The sequence below is a fragment of the Pleurodeles waltl genome, chromosome 9 (assembly GCF_031143425.1).
Source record: "Pleurodeles waltl isolate 20211129_DDA chromosome 9, aPleWal1.hap1.20221129, whole genome shotgun sequence".
Classification (NCBI taxonomy): Eukaryota; Metazoa; Chordata; class Amphibia; order Caudata; family Salamandridae; genus Pleurodeles; species Pleurodeles waltl.
Window position 1 is genome coordinate 48,569,520 of NC_090448.1, and position 21,909 is coordinate 48,591,428.

Sequence of the window (21,909 nt, forward strand, 5' to 3'; positions counted from 1 at the left end):
TTTGATGTCTTCAGGTTTCCAACTTGGCCCCGTCAGCCTGCTGTTGCAGGCCTTCTTCCTTGCCTTTAAGATTAGAGCTACATGGGCTAACATTTCTTCATAAAGGCTCTCCACTCTTATCACTGCGAAAAAAACACAAGTGGCTAACCTGCCAAAGGCACAGACCGCTTACCAGAGGGTGCTTTAGTGCTACAAGGTTTTTTCCTTTCCATTTGGTATCAAACATTTCTGCAAAGTAAGCACTTCGTGCACTGAGGATGCAACGATGGGCACAGAAAGTTTCGTCATGTACGATGAAGCCAATGTCGCTCTGGTAACCCTGTTCAAGCAACCTGGAAAGAAAGCAATGAGTTCTGTTAAAAGAGCAGAGAAAAATGAAATGGTATAGTTTACTATCCTCAAAAGTACAATTGTCACTTCAAATCATTCAGGGGCAAAACTTTGCTCCTAAACTTCATATATATTTGGGCATTCAATGGCTCATTGATTATACAGCGGCATACAGCTTACAATTTGAAACTTGCACAGTATTTGAAAATATTCCATGCTCTAACACCCTTGAACATGTTTGTTTTTTTAGCCACAAAACTGTGCTCAGTCATTGTTGGTGTGCTTTTCCTAGTTTGCTGCATATTTTTGCCTAATTCACTTCCCTCAATTAATGTCCACCACATAGAACAATGTGGAGATTTTTGTCACACCTTCAAATACAGGCATTCTTGGTAATGCTCTCGCCATCCAGTGGGGGAAAAAAGAGAAAGATTATTAGGGCAAATGACCCTACAAACATTAGGTCAATTTACTTTGTGATAAATTCAATTCATACAATAGAACATAGTGATACAGATTACGAGTCACAGGTATGACAACAATTTATGCTACATGTAGTAATCTATGCCTTCATTTGTTCTTTTCAACCTATTTGGGCAGAATAAACAGGCCCTACTACTAATTGAGACAAAAAAAAATATTTTGGGGGGTGAATACTTGACAATGTTCGGCATTCCGTCCATCATCTTTCTGTGTTGCTATAGTCGCCCTAAGTGGAAAGGGTATACCCAGACGTGGGTCCTGTGCCCGCTGTGCCACTGGATTCAAGCTAGCCTGGCTGAAGGGTGGTACCCTGAAACCACTCCCAGGATGTCGGTTTCCAGTTCAGGGAAGACCTGGCCTGGCAGTTTGGGTAGGACTGGTTCCATGGGGAGCGGGGTCAAGACTGATTTGCATATGGCTGCGTCCAAACTGGGGTGGCATGGTGAGCAAAACAAAATAACGGATTTAATCAAGATCTGTGAATAGGGACACATTTTTGACAATGGTCAGCATTCCTTTCTTCATCTTATTGTGTTGCTTTAGTTGCCCTCCCTGGAGGGGGCATGCCCAGATGTGGGTCCCTCGCACACTATGCCACTGGGTTCAAGCTAGCCTGGCTGATGAGGGGTGACACTCCGAAACAGGTCCCAGGATGCTCGTTTCCAATCCAGGGAGAAGCTGGCCTGGCCGTTCTGGTTGGACTGTTCCTATGAGGGAGCAGATTCCAGACTGATCTGCATATGGCTGGGGCGAAAGTGGGGTGGCATGGTGAGCAAAAGACCAATGGATTTAACCCTGTATTGTGACCAGAGGTGAATGTTTGACAATGTTTAGCATTCAATCCATCATCTTTTTGTGCTGCTACTTTAAAGTTCCCAAGAAAGATAGGGTTGCCAGAGTAATTATGTCCTAACTTCAACCTGGGTGAATTTGTTTGAGAATTTGTCTGAAAAAGTGGATTAAAATAAAGGGAAAAAATTTGAAGAAATATCTATTACACTGCTATTCAGTTTATAAAAGAATGGTATTGTTTGGATTCTGACTTTACCTATTAATGAAGAGAGAAAACCAGTAAATACATCCTCTGTGGACAGCTACAATACCCTAAGTCTAACAAGTTACACTTAGGTTGTGGGTAGCAGTTTCACCATTCAGGAAGAGTTGCATATGATACAACACTCTGGCCTAATAATATATTTGAGGTCCAGGAAGAGATAGACGACCAATACTGTTTGACTAAACTAACACCTTCCCCATTTACATGACATTTCCTCCTACACACAAAAGAAAAGATTAAATCTTGAAGTTTTCTAACAAAAGACTGAGTAAGAAGATATGGGGCATTACTGAACAAGAATGTGATGTGCATGAATATGACCTTTTTAAAAAAAATAAAAAAACACCTTTTTATTGATTTTCATCTTATCATATATTAATTTTGGAAATTCATTTGAACTTGAAGTCAGATAACATTCTCGCCGCTCCACTAACACCTTGGATCCACTGTAAGTTATAACAAATAGTATTTGTTTTCCATCGGTATGAGCCACGTTTCTGTGATTTTCCAAAAGCGTATTCATCACACTAAAGGACAGTTGCTACTGTGGCACTTTCTCAATCAAGTCTCAACTCTATTTTGCAACCGCCCATCCAAACCTGGGTGTGTGTCTATGAGCTCTTGACCAAGTTCCAATACCCTCCATATAACAGTCAATGGGTCACTGGATATCTAGTGTTGTCGTCATTTAAAAAAAAATAACAATAAACGTGACACAACTAGATATAGTGTTTAAAATTGATGGCCCAGCCTGTGGTTAATTGTACCCTTGGACTTTGAATACATATTTTATAAGCTGTCAAGCTGGTATTAAATTATTTTATAACATCAGTTAAAATGTTATCCTTTTATCCTGTGTCCAGAAAGCATATCAAAGTAAGTTGCCACCAAATATAAATCCCTTAGTATATGGCAAATAGACCTTCATTTCCAACTCAGGGGCACCCACTCGAAAAAGGGCAACCATGAGTTCAGAAATAACAAGCAAGAGATAGAAAGCACAGAGCAAAGAACTGGGTGGAGGTGTGGAACAACCCAGTTTGGTACAACAAGAGATAACAAAAAAGAACGGAAAGCTAACCATTAACAATTAACACTGTCCTTTTTATTTAATAGAGAACCCTTTAAGGAACACTTAGCCCACTCCAGCAATTGTCAGGGTAGCCCAAGATATAGCTACCATGCCTTATGGAATCCCTTATCTGCATCAATTGCCTCTGCAGCCAGAGGTATCCCTGTAGTGAGGCCAACTTTTAATCACTTAATCAACCATGTTTGTTTCGATCAATCTTCCTTAAAACCATGCTGATCTATATGAATTAGTTGAGGTGCCAACCTTTACAGTCGAGTTGTAAATCTATTTAAATATATTATTTGAGTCACACTTATTCTGTGAAACCATGCTGATTAGAGTGGCAGCTGTGAAGATCTTTGTTCTGTCTAAGGCTAAGTGCAATATAAGCATGTTGTCACAACTGATGAGTCTTTCCTCATTTTATCTAAGAGTGAGGCCAACAAATCCACAAACAAGTCATAGACGTCCCCTAGCAAACTATCTAAATGAGGCACATTTCCCAGGCAAAACTTTTTCATGACCCGCTACATTTCCTGAATGTTATTTACCGATCCTTGTTCATGGTTCTCTATCATATGTGGGCTTGGAAGGCCTAATGAACTTGTTCCTTGGAGACGTAAATATCTTCCACATCAAAATTGGTATAGAAAAGCTTCAAACCTGCAAAAATATCATTCAACTCTACTGCCAAAGTTATTTGCAATCACAGATCTTTCTCAGAACATCTTTGGTCTGATTTTTTATGAGAGGGCAACTATGTATCTCTCTTTTCTTGAACCTGGAAGATCGAAGTACTAGCCGGCTCCAATATCAGATACATTCTCACTAAGGGCACCTCTTAATTATTCCCGCTTTTGGATCATATCCTCCTTATTCACGGGTCCAGTCACCTTTCTGCACTCCAAATTTGGGATGCGGTACCCAAATTATAGTAAACATTTGCCTGCTGGAGTGCTGGTAAAATTCTTTCTGCAATTTAAATGGAAGATCATGATATCTAGATTTGTTCCTCCACATCCTAATGATGCAGTTAATTATCTTAACATTGGTACTGGCCTGGTCAAAGTGATGGGTTACATTATAAACTTGATATTCACTTTCTTAGAGCAAGTAGAACAGAAAGAAAAGCTCCCTCTTTGCACACATCCTCTGATATCAGGAATGATAATTTAAGGCTAGCATTGCTAGACAGTACAGGCGATAGGACCCACTTCAACTGTATTTCGTCCAGGACCACTATTATTCATTGTAATAGATCAACACAGAGATAAAAGCATTTTAGAAAAGGACTGCAGGCTAATGTTCGAGAAGATGTGTGCAAAATAAATATCATGCCAAATTTTTCCAACATGGCAAACTTCACGAACGTTGTGTAACTGGACATGTTTTCAAAATGTCACAGTGTGGGAATAGACTAGCAAATAGAATTTGGGAGTAGAGTTTGGTAGAACACTTCATCATAAGAAAAAGCTTTAGCTATGGTCTTTGCAGAAATCTCTTCCCTGTAAATTTTAATATTTGCAGCCTTCGTTGGAAATCTGTTTACATCTATACCTTAGACTGCAGCATCTCCCACTTACATACCACTCATAAAACTAGAGTAACTCCCCAAGTGGTGAGAAATGCAACAGTAGAAATAAATGTCACATAATCACTCTCTAACTTTTCCTTTCACATTGGCACACAGCATCAGAGTGAAAACAGGCCAAAGGCTCTTTGTAAATTGAGGGACTAGTTTCAGAGTGCAATGGGATAGCAGTCAGAAAGCGAGCAGTACAAGGGGCTAATATTTTCTACTTGAATTGCTATACCCCCCTCAATAACATACATTAGCATGCCTTGCAGCCTTTTGGAAACCAGATTATGATTGTTAGCAACTACACTGAAACAATTATGATAAATATTTACTCTCTATTATAACCTGAAACAAATTTCCCTGAAAGAATCTCCAACTGCAATCTATTATCTTGCATAATTAACTTTAGATTTCACAGATAACAAGCAGTCCTTCTCTGAAAGACCTCTGTCTTAGCAGCTACGAAATGCACTCTACTTTTAGACAATGCTGCTGCTTCCATAAAGTACTTGCAATATCCCTCACCTCTGAAGGAAGTCATCGTAGTAATCTCGCTGCATGCATTTGGCTGTGATCTGCTTATACTCCTTAAGTAGCCTTCGAATGGTGTCACTAAGAGCCCCGTATAAACATCGTTCGCCATCGAACGTGTTCGCCTCACACTTTGCACCTGATAGGAAAAAAGGCAAATGTGAATTCAATGCATGTGTGTACCATAATGATGTAAAAAGCCACAAACAGAACCAAAATAATAGTCATGGTCTGCTATTCATGGTCTGTCATAACTTCATTGCAACATCATCCACCCTCTCAAAAACAAAACACAAAGCAACTCTTCCACGAAGAAAAGGGTGGGATGGACATTTTGACACTCATATGAATATTCTGTTATGTTTACATTCCTAAAATACGGCCAAATGCTTAACGACCTCAAAATGCTTCAGTCAACCACGTGCGTTGGTAAATAAACTGGAGAAATGTGCAGTTTTGGAGGAAAAAATAGTAATAATACAAATTTGAAAATAAATATAGGAAGAGATTATGAAAAACATGTAATGGCTTACATTTTTCTTTAGAGATTCCCTATTTGGTTGCCCAATTTCTCAAAGTAGTATTTTTTCCATTTCCTCCCCCAAACCACATATTTCTCCAATGCATCCCAGTAAAGGATTGAGGAACCACGATTAAAAAAAGCAGCATGTCTCACTAAGTCCATAATTCTATGAAATCCCGAACAGGAAATAGTTCTGCCTAGAACAAGAGGAAAAAAATACTCCTATATTAAACACACATTCAACTTGCTGTGAGGGGCTAAACAATGCATCTCATACATTCAGCAATGCATCGCAGGGTGAGGGGCAAGGTCTGACCAGGAGCCAGGCTCATCGCCCAACTCTTCGGCCAGCTGAAACAGGGATTGAGGGCAAGACGGCCTGTGGCCAGTCTCTGTGTGCTATCCACTACCATCAGCCTACCCCTGAGGTGCACCATCTTCAGCCATGTACAGCTAAGATGGGTACAGGCCATAGCTTGAAGCCAGTCACTCAGCACAACCCTCTGCCGTCAGTTGAGATTTCGGTATGGGCCTGGCCTTTTGACAGGCATTTGTCCTATCCCTGTCATCAAATAACCCAGTTGCCCATAGCTTTCAGCAATGCACTGCAGGGTCTTGCTTGAGGTCAGCTCCAATGTGTTCCCCCTGCACGTACAACCGCATTGCACAGCCTGAAAGGCGTGCACAGGATTGATTGACTAACTGGCTGATGTTTTGAAAAGCACTTGGTTGCCAAGAAGGCGAGATCTGGCGCAGGATGGCTTGGGCTCAAGGATGTGGTCTTTGCTTGTTCTTAGACATTTGTTAAAGTGTGTGCCTTTGTTTTTTTTTTTTTAAATCAGCTTTCTTGAGTCAGAAGTGATTCAAGAGTCATTAAACTTTCGAACTTTCGAGTTAAAGTTATTCGAGTTATAAAACACTCAAGTCAGAAGAGAGTGGAAACTCATTAGCAAAATGCTGGTTGAATCTGGCACCTAAAATATCCACTTGCTGACTCTTTAATTTTTTGTGACTCAAGAGTCATTCAACAATTTTGCTTTTTTCCCCTAGTGTGGGACTTGAGTTTCCCATGCCTCTGGGTACCCCTTACCACTCACTTGAGTCATGCACCCCAGAGTGTTCGCCCCTACTACAGTGCAATTTCTATTTTTTTCCACAGGGCAAAACTCTCTCGAGCTTCGGTTGGCTCAAGAGTTTCAAGATGGCCCCAAAAAATGTTTTCAAGGGTCCTGTCAAGGCATTCAAATTTTTAAAAAATTAAAAAATGTGGTTGACAGGAACCATGACTCTAGAGTTAAAATAGCAGAGATAAACAAAAGTGTCAGCTCGAAACTTTTTACACCCTAATATCCAAAAAAGAACTGAAACATTTACACCAAACCAACAGGAGCAAATCCGTTCAGCAGTTCATGCTGTAGGCCTGAGCAAATTTTCCTACGAGAGCTAAAATAGGAATCACTTGTTTTTGTCCCCCGCACATACCAGCACAAACACTGGCATTTGAGACCTTATCTGACTAAGCAAGTGATTTGCCAGATTTTCTGCCAATCCGTCCACACGGTCAAAAGTTACACACAAATCAAAAAATGCCTATTCTATGAAAATTGCAACTGATCAATAACTACATAGAAGAGAGACAGAGAGTGCATAACGTGCATAAAATATATATTTCTCTACTGCTCTCCTCAGTGATATTCACTTTTTCAACAGAAATTTTGATCAAATGTGTCACTGATATGGGAAGAGATGCAGTCCAGTCCAACCACTGCTGCACTAAGTGAAGGCACATCTAGAGACAAGGAAGACTCAGATGACCCATCATCAGAACTGTGCTGGGACATTTGGGATTACACTGGCCGCCTATGAGATGCTGTTGCGAAAGACCTACATGACATTAAGCATGATGTGACTCTTCGCAGACCCTTGAGGAATCAAAGGACACAAGGGAATCCAAGAAAGAGATGGAAACTCAGGAAATACTCAACTTGCAGAACAGAATTTTGGACTGCAGGCTCACCTTGAAAATCCAGAAAACAGTTCAAGGAGGCAGAACATCTAGATTAAGGGTGCCCCACTAAATGCAGAGACTGATGCGCATGTTAAAAGACTAGATCCTAACAGATCTGGTTGAATCTGAGATCATCCTAGACCGGACATGTAGAGCAGGAACTCCAGTACATACAAAAGGCATCGCTCCCGGACATGCATTTTTGTGTTCATTACTCCCAGTAAGAGAGAGCAATCATGAAGGTCACAAGAAAAAGAACTATTAACTTTTGGGGATGCGACTATAGACTTAAAACAAGACTTATCTACTATTACCCTTCAGATGAGATGCTGGTCCCACCCAATTACTACTTTCCTGAAATCTAAATATCACTGGGGCTACCCCTTTAGACTTACCTTCCAATGGGAAGGGGTCCAGCGTCAAACCTGCTCAAGAGACAAGGCTCTAGAGTCACTGGGTCTGGAACATCTGACTTGTCTGAGTCGAGTGGGGTGTCAAGTTCAACATATTGTTCTTGGTGGTACTGTAGATGTTATTTTACTTGGCAGGGAGTTAGATTGGGTGGGTGGTGAGTTTTTGCTCCCTTCCAACTGTAGAAAGAATCTAGGAATATGACTCACAGAGTTAGGGGTATTTCCCCCCGCCATTTAAGGCCTCTTCCCTATTTGTATGACATGTTAGATAACAATACTGCAGCATGATGACTCAAACCATCTTTCAAACGTTACATGGAACTGTGTAACAAAACTTGTAACCTTTCAACATAGACAGTAAATGAAAAACCGCAGTCCCCATTTTGCTTGCAATGCTCTGATCTGTATGCACATTAATGTGAATGACTGTAATATGCTATGACATATTTAGTACGTTTTTGGACATGGTCAAAGACAAGTATACTGTCACATGCACCGACCACAGCCACATATTCGTTTATTAAAGTTATACAGGGAGTGCAGAATTATTAGGCAAGTTGTATTTTTGAGGATTAATTTTATTATTGAACAACAACCATGTTCTCAATGAACCCAAAAAACTCATTAATATCAAAGCTGAATATTTTTGGAAGTAGTTTTTAGTTTGTTTTTAGTTTTAGCTATGTTAGGGGGATATCTGTGTGTGCAGGTGACTATTACTGTGCATAATTATTAGGCAACTTAACAAAAAAAATATATACCCATTTCAATTATTTATTATTACCAGTGAAACCAATATAACATCTCAACATTCACAAATATACATTTCTGACATTCAAAAACAAAACAAAAACAAATCAGTGACCAATATAGCCACCTTTCTTTGCAAGGACACTCAAAAGCCTGCCATCCATGGATTCTGTCAGTGTTTTGATCTGTTCACCATCAACATTGCGTGCAGCAGCAACCACAGCCTCACAGACACTGTTCAGAGAGGTGTACTGTTTTCCCTCCTTGTAAATCTCACATTTGATGATGGACCACAGGTTCTCAATGGGGTTCAGATCAGGTGAACAAGGAGGCCATGTCATTAGATTTCCTTCTTTTATACCCTTTCTTGCCAGCCACGCTGTGGAGTACTTGGACGCGTGTGATAGAGCATTGTCCTGCATGAAAACCATGTTTTTCTTGAAGGATGCAGACTTCTTCCTGTACCACTGCTTGAAGAAGGTGTCTTCCAGGAACTGGTAGTAGGACTGGGAGTTGAGCTTGACTCCATCCTCAACCCAAAAAGGCCCCACAAGCTCATCTTTGATGATACCAGCCCAAACCAGTACTCCACCTCCACCTTGCTGGCGTCTGAGTCGGGCTGGAGCTCTCTGCCCTTTACCAATCCAGCCACGGGCCCATCCATCTGGCCCATCAAGACTCACTCTCATTTCATCAGTCCATAAAACCTTAGAAAAATCAGTCTTGAGATATTTCTTGGCCCAGTCTTGACGTTTCAGCTTGTGTGTCTTGTTCAGTGGTGGTCGTCTTTCAGCCTTTCTTACCTTGGCCATGTCTCTGAGTATTGCACACCTTGTGCTTTTGGGCACTCCAGTGATGTTGCAGCTCTGAAATATGGCCAAACTGGTGGCAAGTGGCATCGTGGCAGCTGCACGCTTGACTTTTCTCAGTTCATGGGCAGTTATTTTGCGCCTTGGTTTTTCCACACGCTTCTTGCGACCCTGTTGACTATTTTGAATGAAATGCTTGATTGTTCAATGATCACGCTTCAGAAGCTTTGCAATTTTAAGAGTGCTGCATCCCTCTGCAAGATATCTCAATATTTTTGACTTTTCTGAGCCTGTCAAGTCCTTCTTTTGACCCATTTTGCCAAAGGAAAGGAAGTTGTCTAATAATTATGCACACCTGATATAGGGTGTTGATGTCATTAGACCACACCCCTTCTCATTACAGAGATGCACATCACCTAATATGCTTAATTGGTAATAGGCTTTCGAGCCTATACAGCTTGGAGTAAGACAACATGCATAAAGAGGATGATGTGGTCAAAATACTCATTTGCCTAATAATTCTGCACTCCCTGTACAGACATTCAAAGGAATCTTTTTATGTTTAGGCTTTAAAAATGGCTTAAACATCCACAAAATCAAGCCCCTCGCCTCTTTTCCATAATCAAGATATTTTTTCAAAAGAACACAAAGAAACTGTTTATCTCTAGACATTGTATTAATATAGGCCTTTCGTTATGCTGTCTCCAGTTAATTACATTTCAGTTCTGAAAGACTTCTGAAAGACTGGGAAGAATGTTCTTTTCTCTAGTCAGGATTCGATCACAAGTGTTATTAAATTGCAACACCCCTAGTTACCTCTGTCTGCACAGGTGTCACAATTACAAGTGAGCAATGTTCCCTGTAAGGTGGGCGCACGCGCGCCCGCGCATGATGCCTTTCCCTACCGCGCACACACATTTGGAAAGCGCGCACATTTCAAAAGCAAGCAGCGCGAAAATATGCTCTCTTTCCAGCAGAGCAGGACCAGAGGAGAAATCACCGTGAATAAGGTTTGTGGTTTTTCAGGGCCTCAGAGTTACAGCAGATCACGGAGTTTAGCTTCATCTCGCTGGAGGGCATCGGGCAGCCTTAAGGGCAATAAATCATGCTTATCCGCAGGCTGGCTGGTTTATACAGCTCGCTTGCTAGATAAAATGTTAAAGTGGAAACACGGAATACTGAGGCAGCATAATCCTGAAGCCATCTCGGGCCTTTTCAAACCCGCCTTTCCCATATGTATCTTTTATTCGCAGTAAATGCTTGAGCAAGAAAAATAAGCTCCGGCCCTCAAAAATAAGTGCCAGTTCGGAGTAAAACCTTTCTCTTTAAATCAGTGCCATCTTCTTTATGGGAATGCATTTGAAAGTGCAAACATCAGGATGGTGGCCAGCTGTCCCTGGGGATCACGAATTGCGACAAGTCTTCTTAGTATTCATTATAATAAAGTTCCCCGATCTTCACATGCTGCAATATTGCTAAGTGTGGATGATGGTCTACATTTTGTTAGGCTAGTATAGGATGCTTATTGGCAGTTCTGTGAAAAAACGCCATACCAGAAAACTAAAACAAGATTTTAAAAAATATCAAACATTGCGCTTTCAGAGATTGTTGGAGTGCAGGTGATTCCTAGCTTGTTAAAAAGACAAAACTTTCTTTTCTTTGAACAGTGTAGTAAGGGAAATTTTCAGCACGAGACCAAATGAAGTGGAAATGAAGGATTGCATAGTAAGCAAAAGAACAAGGAAAAGAGGATAACGGAGTTGGTGATTATGAAATTAGAGTTACAGACAAATCCCTGTAATTAACAAAAACACAAAAGGAGGACCCTCTTCAGAATACAAGCTGACAAAGTGTTTAAAAATGTAATGGCATTTAACGTCATGTGTGGTCATCTAGAATAGGATGCCACTTCCGCTATCCCAATCTGGAAAAGTCTTGATAAGGAGAAGCGGATGATGTCTCTCCATTCTTACAATGTCACTCATGCTTTATTTCCCTGGTTGTGTTTTACCTCTTCTGCTTGCAATAACTTGTGCACAGTTGTTAAGATGGCACAGCAATTGTTTACTTTCTTAAAGACTCTGGCACCCTCAAGGCTTGGACCGTATGATTTAAAGACTATAAATAACAGGTCATGTACTGGGGGTGGGCCACCAGGTCACAAAACTACCTCAATGCCCTATTACATGGAGCAATGTTTATAAAAATATCCCTTTTTTGCTTTAGTGGTAAACCAAAGCTATAGAGGGGCAAATGCCAAAGATCTTGGTAGTTATGTGCTGTGCTCGCGTGAATGGTCAATTTCTTGGCGCACATATCCCTGGCTGCAGCGCACAGAGACCTTACACTGCCGCACACAGTGGAAAAAAAATTAGAGGGAACATTGCAAGTGAGTGGGAGTTTTTCAAACACCTTTGGATATCTCTCCCCAGGTAAATATCGGCATGTCAAACCTGTTGATACTTATAGGGTGAAAAGGCCTGGTAAAAACTGTAACATGCAGAAAGTAACAAACTCTGCCTGTTATTCCCCAAGGCAAAAGGAAAAAACTGGCAATAGGTACTATTTACCACACCTGTTAAATTCCAAACTACAGTTTACGGGTATTTAAAGAGAGCAACCAGAACATGTTCTCCAAGGCATTCATGAACCAGGCTGGGTGCTCTTCCCTTCACAAAGGTTTCCTCAATTGTATTCAGTTGCACCTTCCTGGATATGGCAAAAATGGCTTGTGCCTGAACTACAACCTTTATCCTACACTTCGGTCACTTTTCTGCTGAATTAGTTCCCTTGAAAGAGTTCTGAAAGAGGTTATTGAAGCTGGGTTCATACAACCATGGGGTAAATTAATCCCTTTTTATTTTTAAAAATTGGATTTAGTATTAATTCACAAAGACCTATTTCAGTAAAAGATTAAATCGGAGATGACGAAAGGTGCTTAAACTACTTAAAAATGACTATCAATGTCTAGAAAATATTTCAATAGCGTTCCTTCCTCTTAATGAAACGTGCTTTCTAGGCACTTCTTCTGATGGTGGAGTTCTTCTTGTCTGTGCGGTTGTATGTTCATGTTCATATCACTACCTCACATCCTTGAGAAAGTTCATACAGTGGACACTGTCTAAAGTGAACAGCCTAACTAACTCTGCTGAGCATTCTGAGACAGTTGAGCACCTGGAAACCTTAAGAAGACTTAAGATTCTCATATATAAAAGAGCATTAAATGCAGCTTTTCTTGTTTTTTATTTTTTTGCCTTTGGAATGGTTAAAATGGGTTTGTCTGATGGCATGTTGCAATGCACAAATTCTAAAACGCTTCATTACAAAAAGAGGCAGAAAATGTTAACTCTATCAAGCATATTTTCTTCTGATCATTTTAAAAAATTAAGATTTTATCAAAGAAAATGTGTTTCAAAATCCCACAGATCAAAATATTCAAATGAAATGAATATTAAAAAAAGACAATCAATCGCAATGCACTTCCAATATTTGTCACCAGTAATAATAATAATCATGATGATGGTGAAGAAGCCATGACCCAAATTCTGGACACTACAAAAGAGGGTGAAACTAATGGAAAAGTAATGAGGCATATGTCCCGGGAGACCAAAGACCACTATGGTCCAATAACGTCAAACAACTTAACATGAATCTACCCCTCCCCTCTTCAGGTGAAAGCTGCCTAGAAAGGACAGGAATGTAAGTTTACTGCCTCCCGCCCCCAACTTAGGTAATGGGAGTATGGCAGAGTGGAGAGTCCTAAGGATCTTACTGCTTCAAGTTTTGCCCCTGTGTTTGAGCTGACAGATTGTGTGCCACCTGATGGACAAAAAGTCATTGTGTCATTGCATGTAGTGGGTCACTAGGTTTTCTAGGTATTTACGGCCTTTTTCATGATGCATAGAACAATACAGACCCTTTTCTAAATGGGAAAAAGTGCGACAACTTCAAGTCAATGCCATGTGATTAACCTTTGGCAGAAGAAAACAGATCAACAGTGCTTGAATCTGTGCACACTGTAGTTTTAGAAGCAGTTCCTTGAGCGGGTCAATGTAAATCACGCTGCAACAATGCAATTTTGATAGAACAAAGACACAAGTTCCCTCTATAGGTTATTTAGTGTGCAGTAGTATAAACACTTTTCTAAGTTTACAGATTTAGAAGGGTGGACTGGTGTCAACAGAGTTTATTTGTGGGTCAAAGTATATGGATAGGATCAGCTCCTAGGCTTTAGATCTATTTAGGCAAAAATAGCTGGCCTTCTACCAACAGACGTCACAACATACTACTGTGTTGAGGCACAGAGCTGCCACCACACGGATGTGTCCCTGTGTGTCATCTGTTCATATTGATCTTCAGATAGAAGAGATAATTTAGCACGGATGCAACTTTCCTGGCGCCCAAGAGGAGGCAGCGTAGATGTATCTTGAGTGCAACCAGGGAGGAAGATAAAATCTCTGCCAGCTCATGTGATTTCATGGTCTACCATGATGCATGCATCTAAGAACTCAGAACTTTCATTAAATGTTTATTTCGGAAATTTCATTCCATAAAACATACACTGCATAAAATTACAATACAAAACATTAAAATACGAGGGAAATTCACAGAAAATAACTGATGTCGCACATGCCAAGTAGATAATTGATAGTCTGCAACTTAGATCTTATTCCAGTGCGGTTCAGCCAATGACTAAGCTGAAACCAGGGTTCTAAAAAGTAGGTACAATGTCGTCATTCAAATTGATAGCATACAAGCTAAAAGCAGAGTCATAAAAATCAATGAATAAAAAAATATTTTAAAAAAATGATAATACGAGATTAGATTATGTGATTTCATAAGCATAAGCAATAGGGTTCAATTTAAAGTGCATGTGCTACCCAAATAAAAACCAATGTGATTAACCCAAACTACCTATGCCCTAAGAGGACTCAATTTAAACAGGCATGGGCAAGGGCTAACTACGGCCCTTCCCATCAAAACTTATGTGGTCAATAACCAGCTTAAATGTAGAGTGCTATAACGTTCTGCATGGCCATAGCTTAAGGTCTTTTTGTTTCCTTAGAAGCCCCACAGCAAATAGATAATAACACAATACCACTAGTGGTATTAATTCTTTATACACCTGAAGCTTCCCAGCAGCATCTAAAGACATGCCGACTACACAGTAGGTGAATCCTTTTGGCTTGCGTCTTTGCATATGTTGGACAGAAAAACAGTATGTGGTAGGTGTTTTCCTTGAGGGGTAGACAACACATAGGGCAGTTCTCAGTGCAGGCTGTTGGCCTTCTTGAAATCCACTGTGATGTAAAGGACCCTGTTTCCAGAGTACCGCAGTGGAATTTAAGGTACAAACATTTTGCCAGTTGGGGTTACAGCATATCCAAAAAGGATTCATAATAAGGGAAGGCCTTAAAGGGCAGGAACTCTTCTGATAGTCTCCCCAAAGTACAATTACAAGAAAGATTGGCTATGATGTAATCCCAATAGGTGGTTTTAAGATGCTTTTTTGAGGCAGGTGTTAGCTCTTCTGGATTAGTCCAGAAGCATCCAAGACCCAGCCCTATTAACCACTGTCTATCACGGGTAGGAAACATTCTTATCAAGAGCTAGCAATTCCTTCAATGCATTTCTTTAAGGCAAAAGTTCCTCTGTGGTCTGAAGCTGCACCCAATATAGGAGAGGCCTTAATCTGGCAGTACAGCCCACCCTATTGAGTGCTACATCCAAATGCCTCAGGATAAGCGGAGTACTCTTAGGGAGGTGCAAGAGAGAGCGCACAAACTTGTTCTCACTCCGAGTCAATGGCTCAGTGTTCGCGTGCCCCCAGATTTCACCTCCAGAGTGCTGCTGGTTGGGCCTTTAGTTTATAAACTTCCTGAGCGGATAGTAGAGCTTTAGAGTAGGAAGCTTGATGCTTTTTATAGATAGCCGAAGCTTGGTGTTGGAGGATTGCCCTCCGCTTATTAATGTGGGGGGACCACGACAATCTACTATCCAGCATGATGCCCAAATATTCAACCCTAAAGACGCGCTACAGGGTTCCCTCATTCAGAGACACAGTATTCCTGAAAGACTTGTAGGGTCCAATTACCATGTATTTAATCTTTGCAGGATTAATTTCAAAACCCTTGGAAAGACAAAACTCGTAGAAATTCTTCAATAGTAACTGCAGGCCCACTGGACCCTGAAATTAGGAGGGTATCAGCTGCGATAAGCAGAGCTGAGACGCAGACCCCGCCAAGCTTGGGTGCATCTACATTACCGTTCTGTAAAAACCCTCTCACACCATTAACAAAAATGGAAAAGCGAGTTCAGACTGTAGTGTGGTCAGTTTTATGTATCCGTTGCACGTTAGCTTCAGGCTTTTAGGCCTTTGTGCACTTTGCCCTGGATGTATTTTATTCCTTTGCTCGCAGCTTAGAGCCTCTGTGCACTTTGCTCTAAATGCTTTTTATTCGGCTTCGTACTGTTATTTTTCAAATAACCAGTTCTACGGTCTTGTTTTATTTTTTATATCACACTGTTTAGCCTACTTCAGCACTGGTGTCCTCAATAACACATTCTTGTTCACTCTGTGCCTTAGTCAAGGATACAGTCTGGTACATTGCCGATAGACGTGGTAGGAGTTTAGTCTTTGGCATTCTTGCGTAGGGACATTTTGTGATCACACTGACATGTTAGTTATAAAAACACTTCCTTGTCCCAATACGAGGGAGAGGGAGATTCCGACCAGGGAACCACAAATAGACGCTGACTGCCTCGTTGCAGATGCTGAACCAGATCACAGGCCTTTGCTCAGGTATGAGGGGTTATGGTTTCCCAGGGAATCTGAAAGGCAAGTTAGAAGCTTAACATGCTGTGCTCGAAATAGAACTAGCTGAGAGAGAGTAGAAATTATTAACACCATGATAGCGTTATTCTTATGTTTCACTCTCCTCGTGACTATTTCAATCCTACTGTGTTGTACGGTTCTGGTTATTGCGGCTCACGCCTTAATATCTAAAATGCAGTCGTTTTATTAAAACACTCTATAAAACTCAAACTGCCTTTGTCATTTGTATATGAGATCGGAGTGTAAATGAGAGAGCTGGTTTGGATCTGAGTGACCACGACTTCCCTGAGAAGTTCTAAGATGAAATGCGCTCGGCTGCCAAATCATCCCTTCCCCTTGGGAGAGAGGAGGCACTGCTAGTTAGCCGGAGCAAAACCGGATTTAGGGTGACAGAGGTCCCTTCCAAGTGGGTCAGACTCAGTCCCCCACACCGTCAACGATCCTGCTACCTAGAAATCCAGTAGTCTCATTTAGGATAATGAGAGCCCACGCGACAAGACAACCACGCATCCCTACCTCACCCCCTGCATATCAGAATGCGATTGGTCAATTGGCCCTGTGGGCCTCTTTCGACTTGGGCAAAATTGGCCTGATGTAATCTTAATAACAAAACAAGCAGCTCGTCAGGGACCCCCAGGTTTTTGAGTGTGGCCCATAACAACCCCTTAGGTATTAGATCAAAAGCAGCCCTGAGGTCTACAAAAGCAATATACAGATGTCCGTCCCTTGATTTAGTGTATTTCCAAGCTATTAGAACGAGCCTTAGGACTTGATCTATAGTACTACAATTCGCTCTAAACCCTGTCTGGAAAGGACTCAAAATTTCTGTATCACTCATTCAATCAGAGAGTTTATTCAGTAAGAGTCTTGCAAAGACCTTTCAGGTGATTTCCAGTAGACTTATTGGTCTATAATTCCCCAGATTCAAGTAATCGCCCTTTTTGTATATGGGGATAATCTCTGCATCGTTCCAGGTTTCTGGGATTGAAGCACTCAAAGCAATAGAGTTGCAGAGAATGTTTACGTAAGGGACCCAGACTGATCGGTCAAGGGACAATAACTCGCCCGGGATTTTGTCCAGCCCTAGTGCCTTACCCAATTTTACCGCAACTATAACAGCTTTTGTCTCCTCAAGGGTGAAAAAGAGATCCACAAGTAATGGCTCTGGCATCATGAGAGGGTTTGGATCACTAGCCATCCTTCCATATAATTTAGTGAAATGGTCCCAGACTGCCCAATTTAAATAACAGTCTGTGGTTTTGAGTGTGCGCTCCCAAGAGATATTATTTTCTTGAACAACCTACTGCCGCCTCACCTAGCTGCAACTACTAGACTATTGTAATTAGAATCATCCCAGTTACCTTGCGCTGTCCGTTATGTTTCCTTATATTGGGCTCTAGCTTTTTGAACCTCGCCTGAAGCTTTAGTTTTATTTGCTTTCACAAGGGCTTTTTCAGCCCTACTACAGTTCCTGGTGAACCAAGCATTTCTGCCCAAACTCTGCATCTCAATAAAAAGTGATCTTGTCCTGGCAGGTTTTGACAACACAGACTGTAACATGTCAACTAAATTCCCATGGACATCAATAATTGGAATCTCAGAGGGAGGCAAGTGAATGAAGGGCGAGAGAGCAGTGGCAAATGAGATATAGAATTCGGTTGAAGTTTCAAAATTCCAGGCCGTTTAATGAACCTGCGATTGCTGCCCAAAATGGGACCAATAGCTAGAATCATTGGTGCATAGCATTTGTTAAACAAAGTTCCACAAAGTTTCAATTGTAAAGCATAGTGATCACTATCTCCCTGTCAGCTCTTTTAAAGTCTACCAGTTTATCCCACATAGAGACAGAGATCAAAAGGTAGTCTATTCTGGATCTAGTTGTCCCTCTTCTGAATGTTGGATGACCATCATTATCAGAAAAGGACCTGCTGTTACATGCATGTGAACTGTTAGAATAGGCACAGTGGGCTAATTATGAAGCTGTTGTTGTACACAGGACAAGTGAATCAATACTAAAGGAGGGTATGCCTCAACTCTCGTCTTCCTCTTCTGTGACCAAGTCAAGACCATATGTGGGGTCAAATGTAACATTCATGTTTCCCCCAATAGTAATCATACATTTGGACTTGACTGAATTAATAAAACGCCACAATGCGGAAAGAGTTTTGGACTGAGAGTTCCTAGATCTAGATCTTAAATACACATTAAAACAACACAGACTGCTTCCATCCAGCATTTTGATTTTTAGCCCAAGTATGTTCGGCGAGTCAATACTTAATTTGCTCTACACACAGATTTAAATCAATTTTGACCCATGTCAGTGGGCCCCCCTGAGGGCCTGCCACTTGTCGAAGAGTTGCATTTTCATAGTAGGTAATTAAACCAGATTTATATAATAGCAAGTCAGCCATGTCTCCTGGAACATACAGAGATCGAATTGTGTAATGATTTTCATCCAATCAGGGACCACCACTTTGGAATTCAAACCTGCTATAATCCAAGATACTAATTTGAAACAGACAGGAGTAGAGGCTTGCGTTTGACCTACCGGGCGGCACACTTAGTCATATTCTGACAGGATGAGTTGTGTGGGCGTCTGTGGTAGTGAAGGGCCGGATCCACACTTAGCATGTTAGAAGGGTACATAGTGGCAATGACCACTGGTGTCTTGGATAGCTTGGACAACTTTACTTCCATTCTCAGTATCTTTTCTGGGACGCCGCTAGTTGCATCTGTGATTAGTCAATTTTATCATCCAAGTATGAAAGAGCTTCTGGGTGGGAATATTATACTACTGCTGACCAGTTATTGCCTAGAGCCACTGTCATGTTCGGGGTCGGAGGACCTTCAAGGAGACATAGAGGGTCATTCTGACCCTGGCGGCCGGTGGCCGCCAGGGCCACCGACCACGGGAGCACCGCCAACAGGCTGGCGGTGCTCCAATGAGCATTCTGACCGCGGCGGTTCAGCCGCGGTCAGAAGCGGAAAGTCAGCGGTCTCCCGCTGACTTTCCGCTGCTCTTTGGAATCCTCCATGGCTGCGGAGCGCGCTCCGCAGCCATGAGGATTCTGACCCCCCCTACCGCCATCCAGTTCATGGCGGGAAAGCCGCCATGAACAGGATGGCGGTAGGGGGGGTCGCGGGGCCCCTGCCGTGCCCATGCCAATGGCATGGGCACGGCAGGGGCCCCCGTAAGAGGGCCCCAAAAAGTATTTCAGTGTCTGCCTTGCAGACACTGAAATACGCGACGGGTGCCACTGCACCCGTCGCACCTTCCCACTCCGCTGGCTCGATTACGAGCCGGCATCCTCGTGGGAAGGTCGTTTTCCCCTGGGCTGGCGGGCGGTTTTACTGGAACCGCCCGCCAGCCCAGGGGAAAACTCGTAATACCCGCCGCGGTCTTTTGACCGCGGCGCGGTAATTTGGAGGGCGGGATCCTGGCGGGCGGCCTCCGCCGCCCACCAGGGTCATAATGAGGCCCATAGTGTTCTATAAAAGTAGCCTATTGGGAAGGCTTTGATTCCATTCGAGGAGGAGAGTCTCTCACTTAAGCACAGTAAGAGTCTCTGCAATCTTTGGACTTTTGAAGTTGATCAGAACACAATCCCCAGGTGAGTCTTTGGGGTGGATACCAATCCATGGAGCCCTCCTTACTGATAACGCTTCCAAGGATAGGTCCTGTGTCCATCCTGAATTTATTTTAAGCCAATAAACTGATTTAATTTTTAGGGACGATAGATGTTTGCTGGACTGTGGCGGAAGGACTGGGACATCTCTTAAAACTATTAAGTATGGTGTGCATTCTGGGGGAAGCTGGGGTAACTATTAATCCGCCTTCCAGATTGGCTGACTATATTGCCCTCGCCCTCGCTTTTGTTGCGGACACAGGATTGCACCAACTGGCTGGATGATTTTACCTGATCGTGAGCAACTTTTGGAGTACAGTGTGGTTGAAGGTGTGGCAAAGTAGGGTCCCTTGACTTGGGCCCTGGGGCTTTTGGTTGCACAACATCTGGACCTGCAGATGACTGGCCCCCTACACTGGGTGGCAACTGATTTTTAATAACACACTCTAGTGACTCATAATATTCAAGGCTGTTGTTACTGATTCCTCATCTGTTACAGACAGAAGGCCCTCGCTAATGGTAACCTCTGCAACTGCAGGCTCTCAATTGTAGAAAACATGCTGCTATTCCATATGGTTTTGGAAGTGCCTTGTGACTTCACATTCAAAATTTCTGATTTGGAAGAGTAGCTTTGAGACTGGTCTCTAACTGTCAAGCTCTCTACCTTTAGGAGATGTCTTTTACAGCAGCAGGGTATTTATGGTGGGTTTGACAGATGTGGGTCAGGAATCCTGGGCTAGAGATAAAGATACAGCTTTAGTCTGGTCTGCTTCAATTGTTCTGATGATTTCTTTGACACCAGGTGGCAGAGTTCTGCCAGGAGTTTGGTGATGGTCTTGGATGTTGGGTTCATGACACAGTAGAGTGTAGGCTGGAGTGTGACGATGGTGCTATTTTGTTTGTGATACCATTTTGGTTTAAAAGCAGTCAAGGTCTTTTTATAGTTGTTTGGTAATACATTGAGGGTATTTACCCACCTGTGGTCAGTGATCATGACGTAACACTTGAAGGATGTATTAGTTTGTGTAGGTAACTTGCAGAAACGTATTGGGAAATGCTCTTGATTTTCAGAGCAGCAATGGGGTGGTATGATATTTTAGGGCACAATGGTCTTGAGAACTTTACTAACAATGCACAAAGGATGGTTCGTAGCGTAGGTTTATCTAAACATCAAGTTCCGCACGCACACACACACACTTGCAGTCTGCATGCCATTCACAGTGGGAGAGTGTGAAATGAATTACATTTTCTGTTACACTGTTCTCTAGGCACGGGGTCAGCCTGTACAATTCCTCTAGTGCCATTAAGGCAAGTTGTTCCCCTCGAAACACCACCATGGCAGTCAATACACTCAGGTGACAGTGACCACCATTTTCTTTCTGATTTGGACTACAAATTGTTACGTGATGAAACGGACCACCCCAGATACTTCTCATTTTACTTAAAGCTATGTTTATCTGTGCATTACACATGGAAGTCACTACTCTCTATCAAGTTCTGGTCTGTGATCAGTGGTCTGTTCATAGACTTTTTAAAAAAAGGATCAGGTCTTGGGGAAGAGATAGATGATAGCAAAATGTGTTTAGCACCAAATCTGATTACTATTTATCAGTTAAAAATAATACAACTATTAGTATTCTTAAAATGTTGTACAATTTTAACAAGCATTTGCAATGCAATGGGTCTCGCATTTGCTTGAGTTAGAGCTATTAGAGTTGTAAATTTCTAACAGGACTTTTCTTGCCACATAAATTGAAATGAAAAGTAAAACAGTTCAAATTAGCGAGCTGATTCAAAGCGCCATGAGCGTGAAGGAGACACACAAAAAGAAAAAGATACTTGCTCACCGTCAAACGTATCGACAATCGTGCAATTATCCATGTAACGTGGGCA

General features: G+C 41.9%; 1 protein-coding gene across 1 annotated transcript in view; it reads right to left on the minus strand.

The window, feature by feature from the left end:
* Positions 1–21,909, minus strand: part of ABTB1 (ankyrin repeat and BTB domain containing 1) — a 191,987-nt gene that overhangs the window by 143,584 nt on the left and 26,494 nt on the right. The window contains exons 4-5 of the mRNA XM_069206257.1: positions 5,047–5,191; positions 173–332 (exon numbers count right to left, since the gene is read on the minus strand). Of these exons, the coding sequence (XP_069062358.1) occupies positions 173–332; positions 5,047–5,191 (305 nt within the window). The remainder of the gene's footprint in view (positions 1–172; positions 333–5,046; positions 5,192–21,909) is intronic.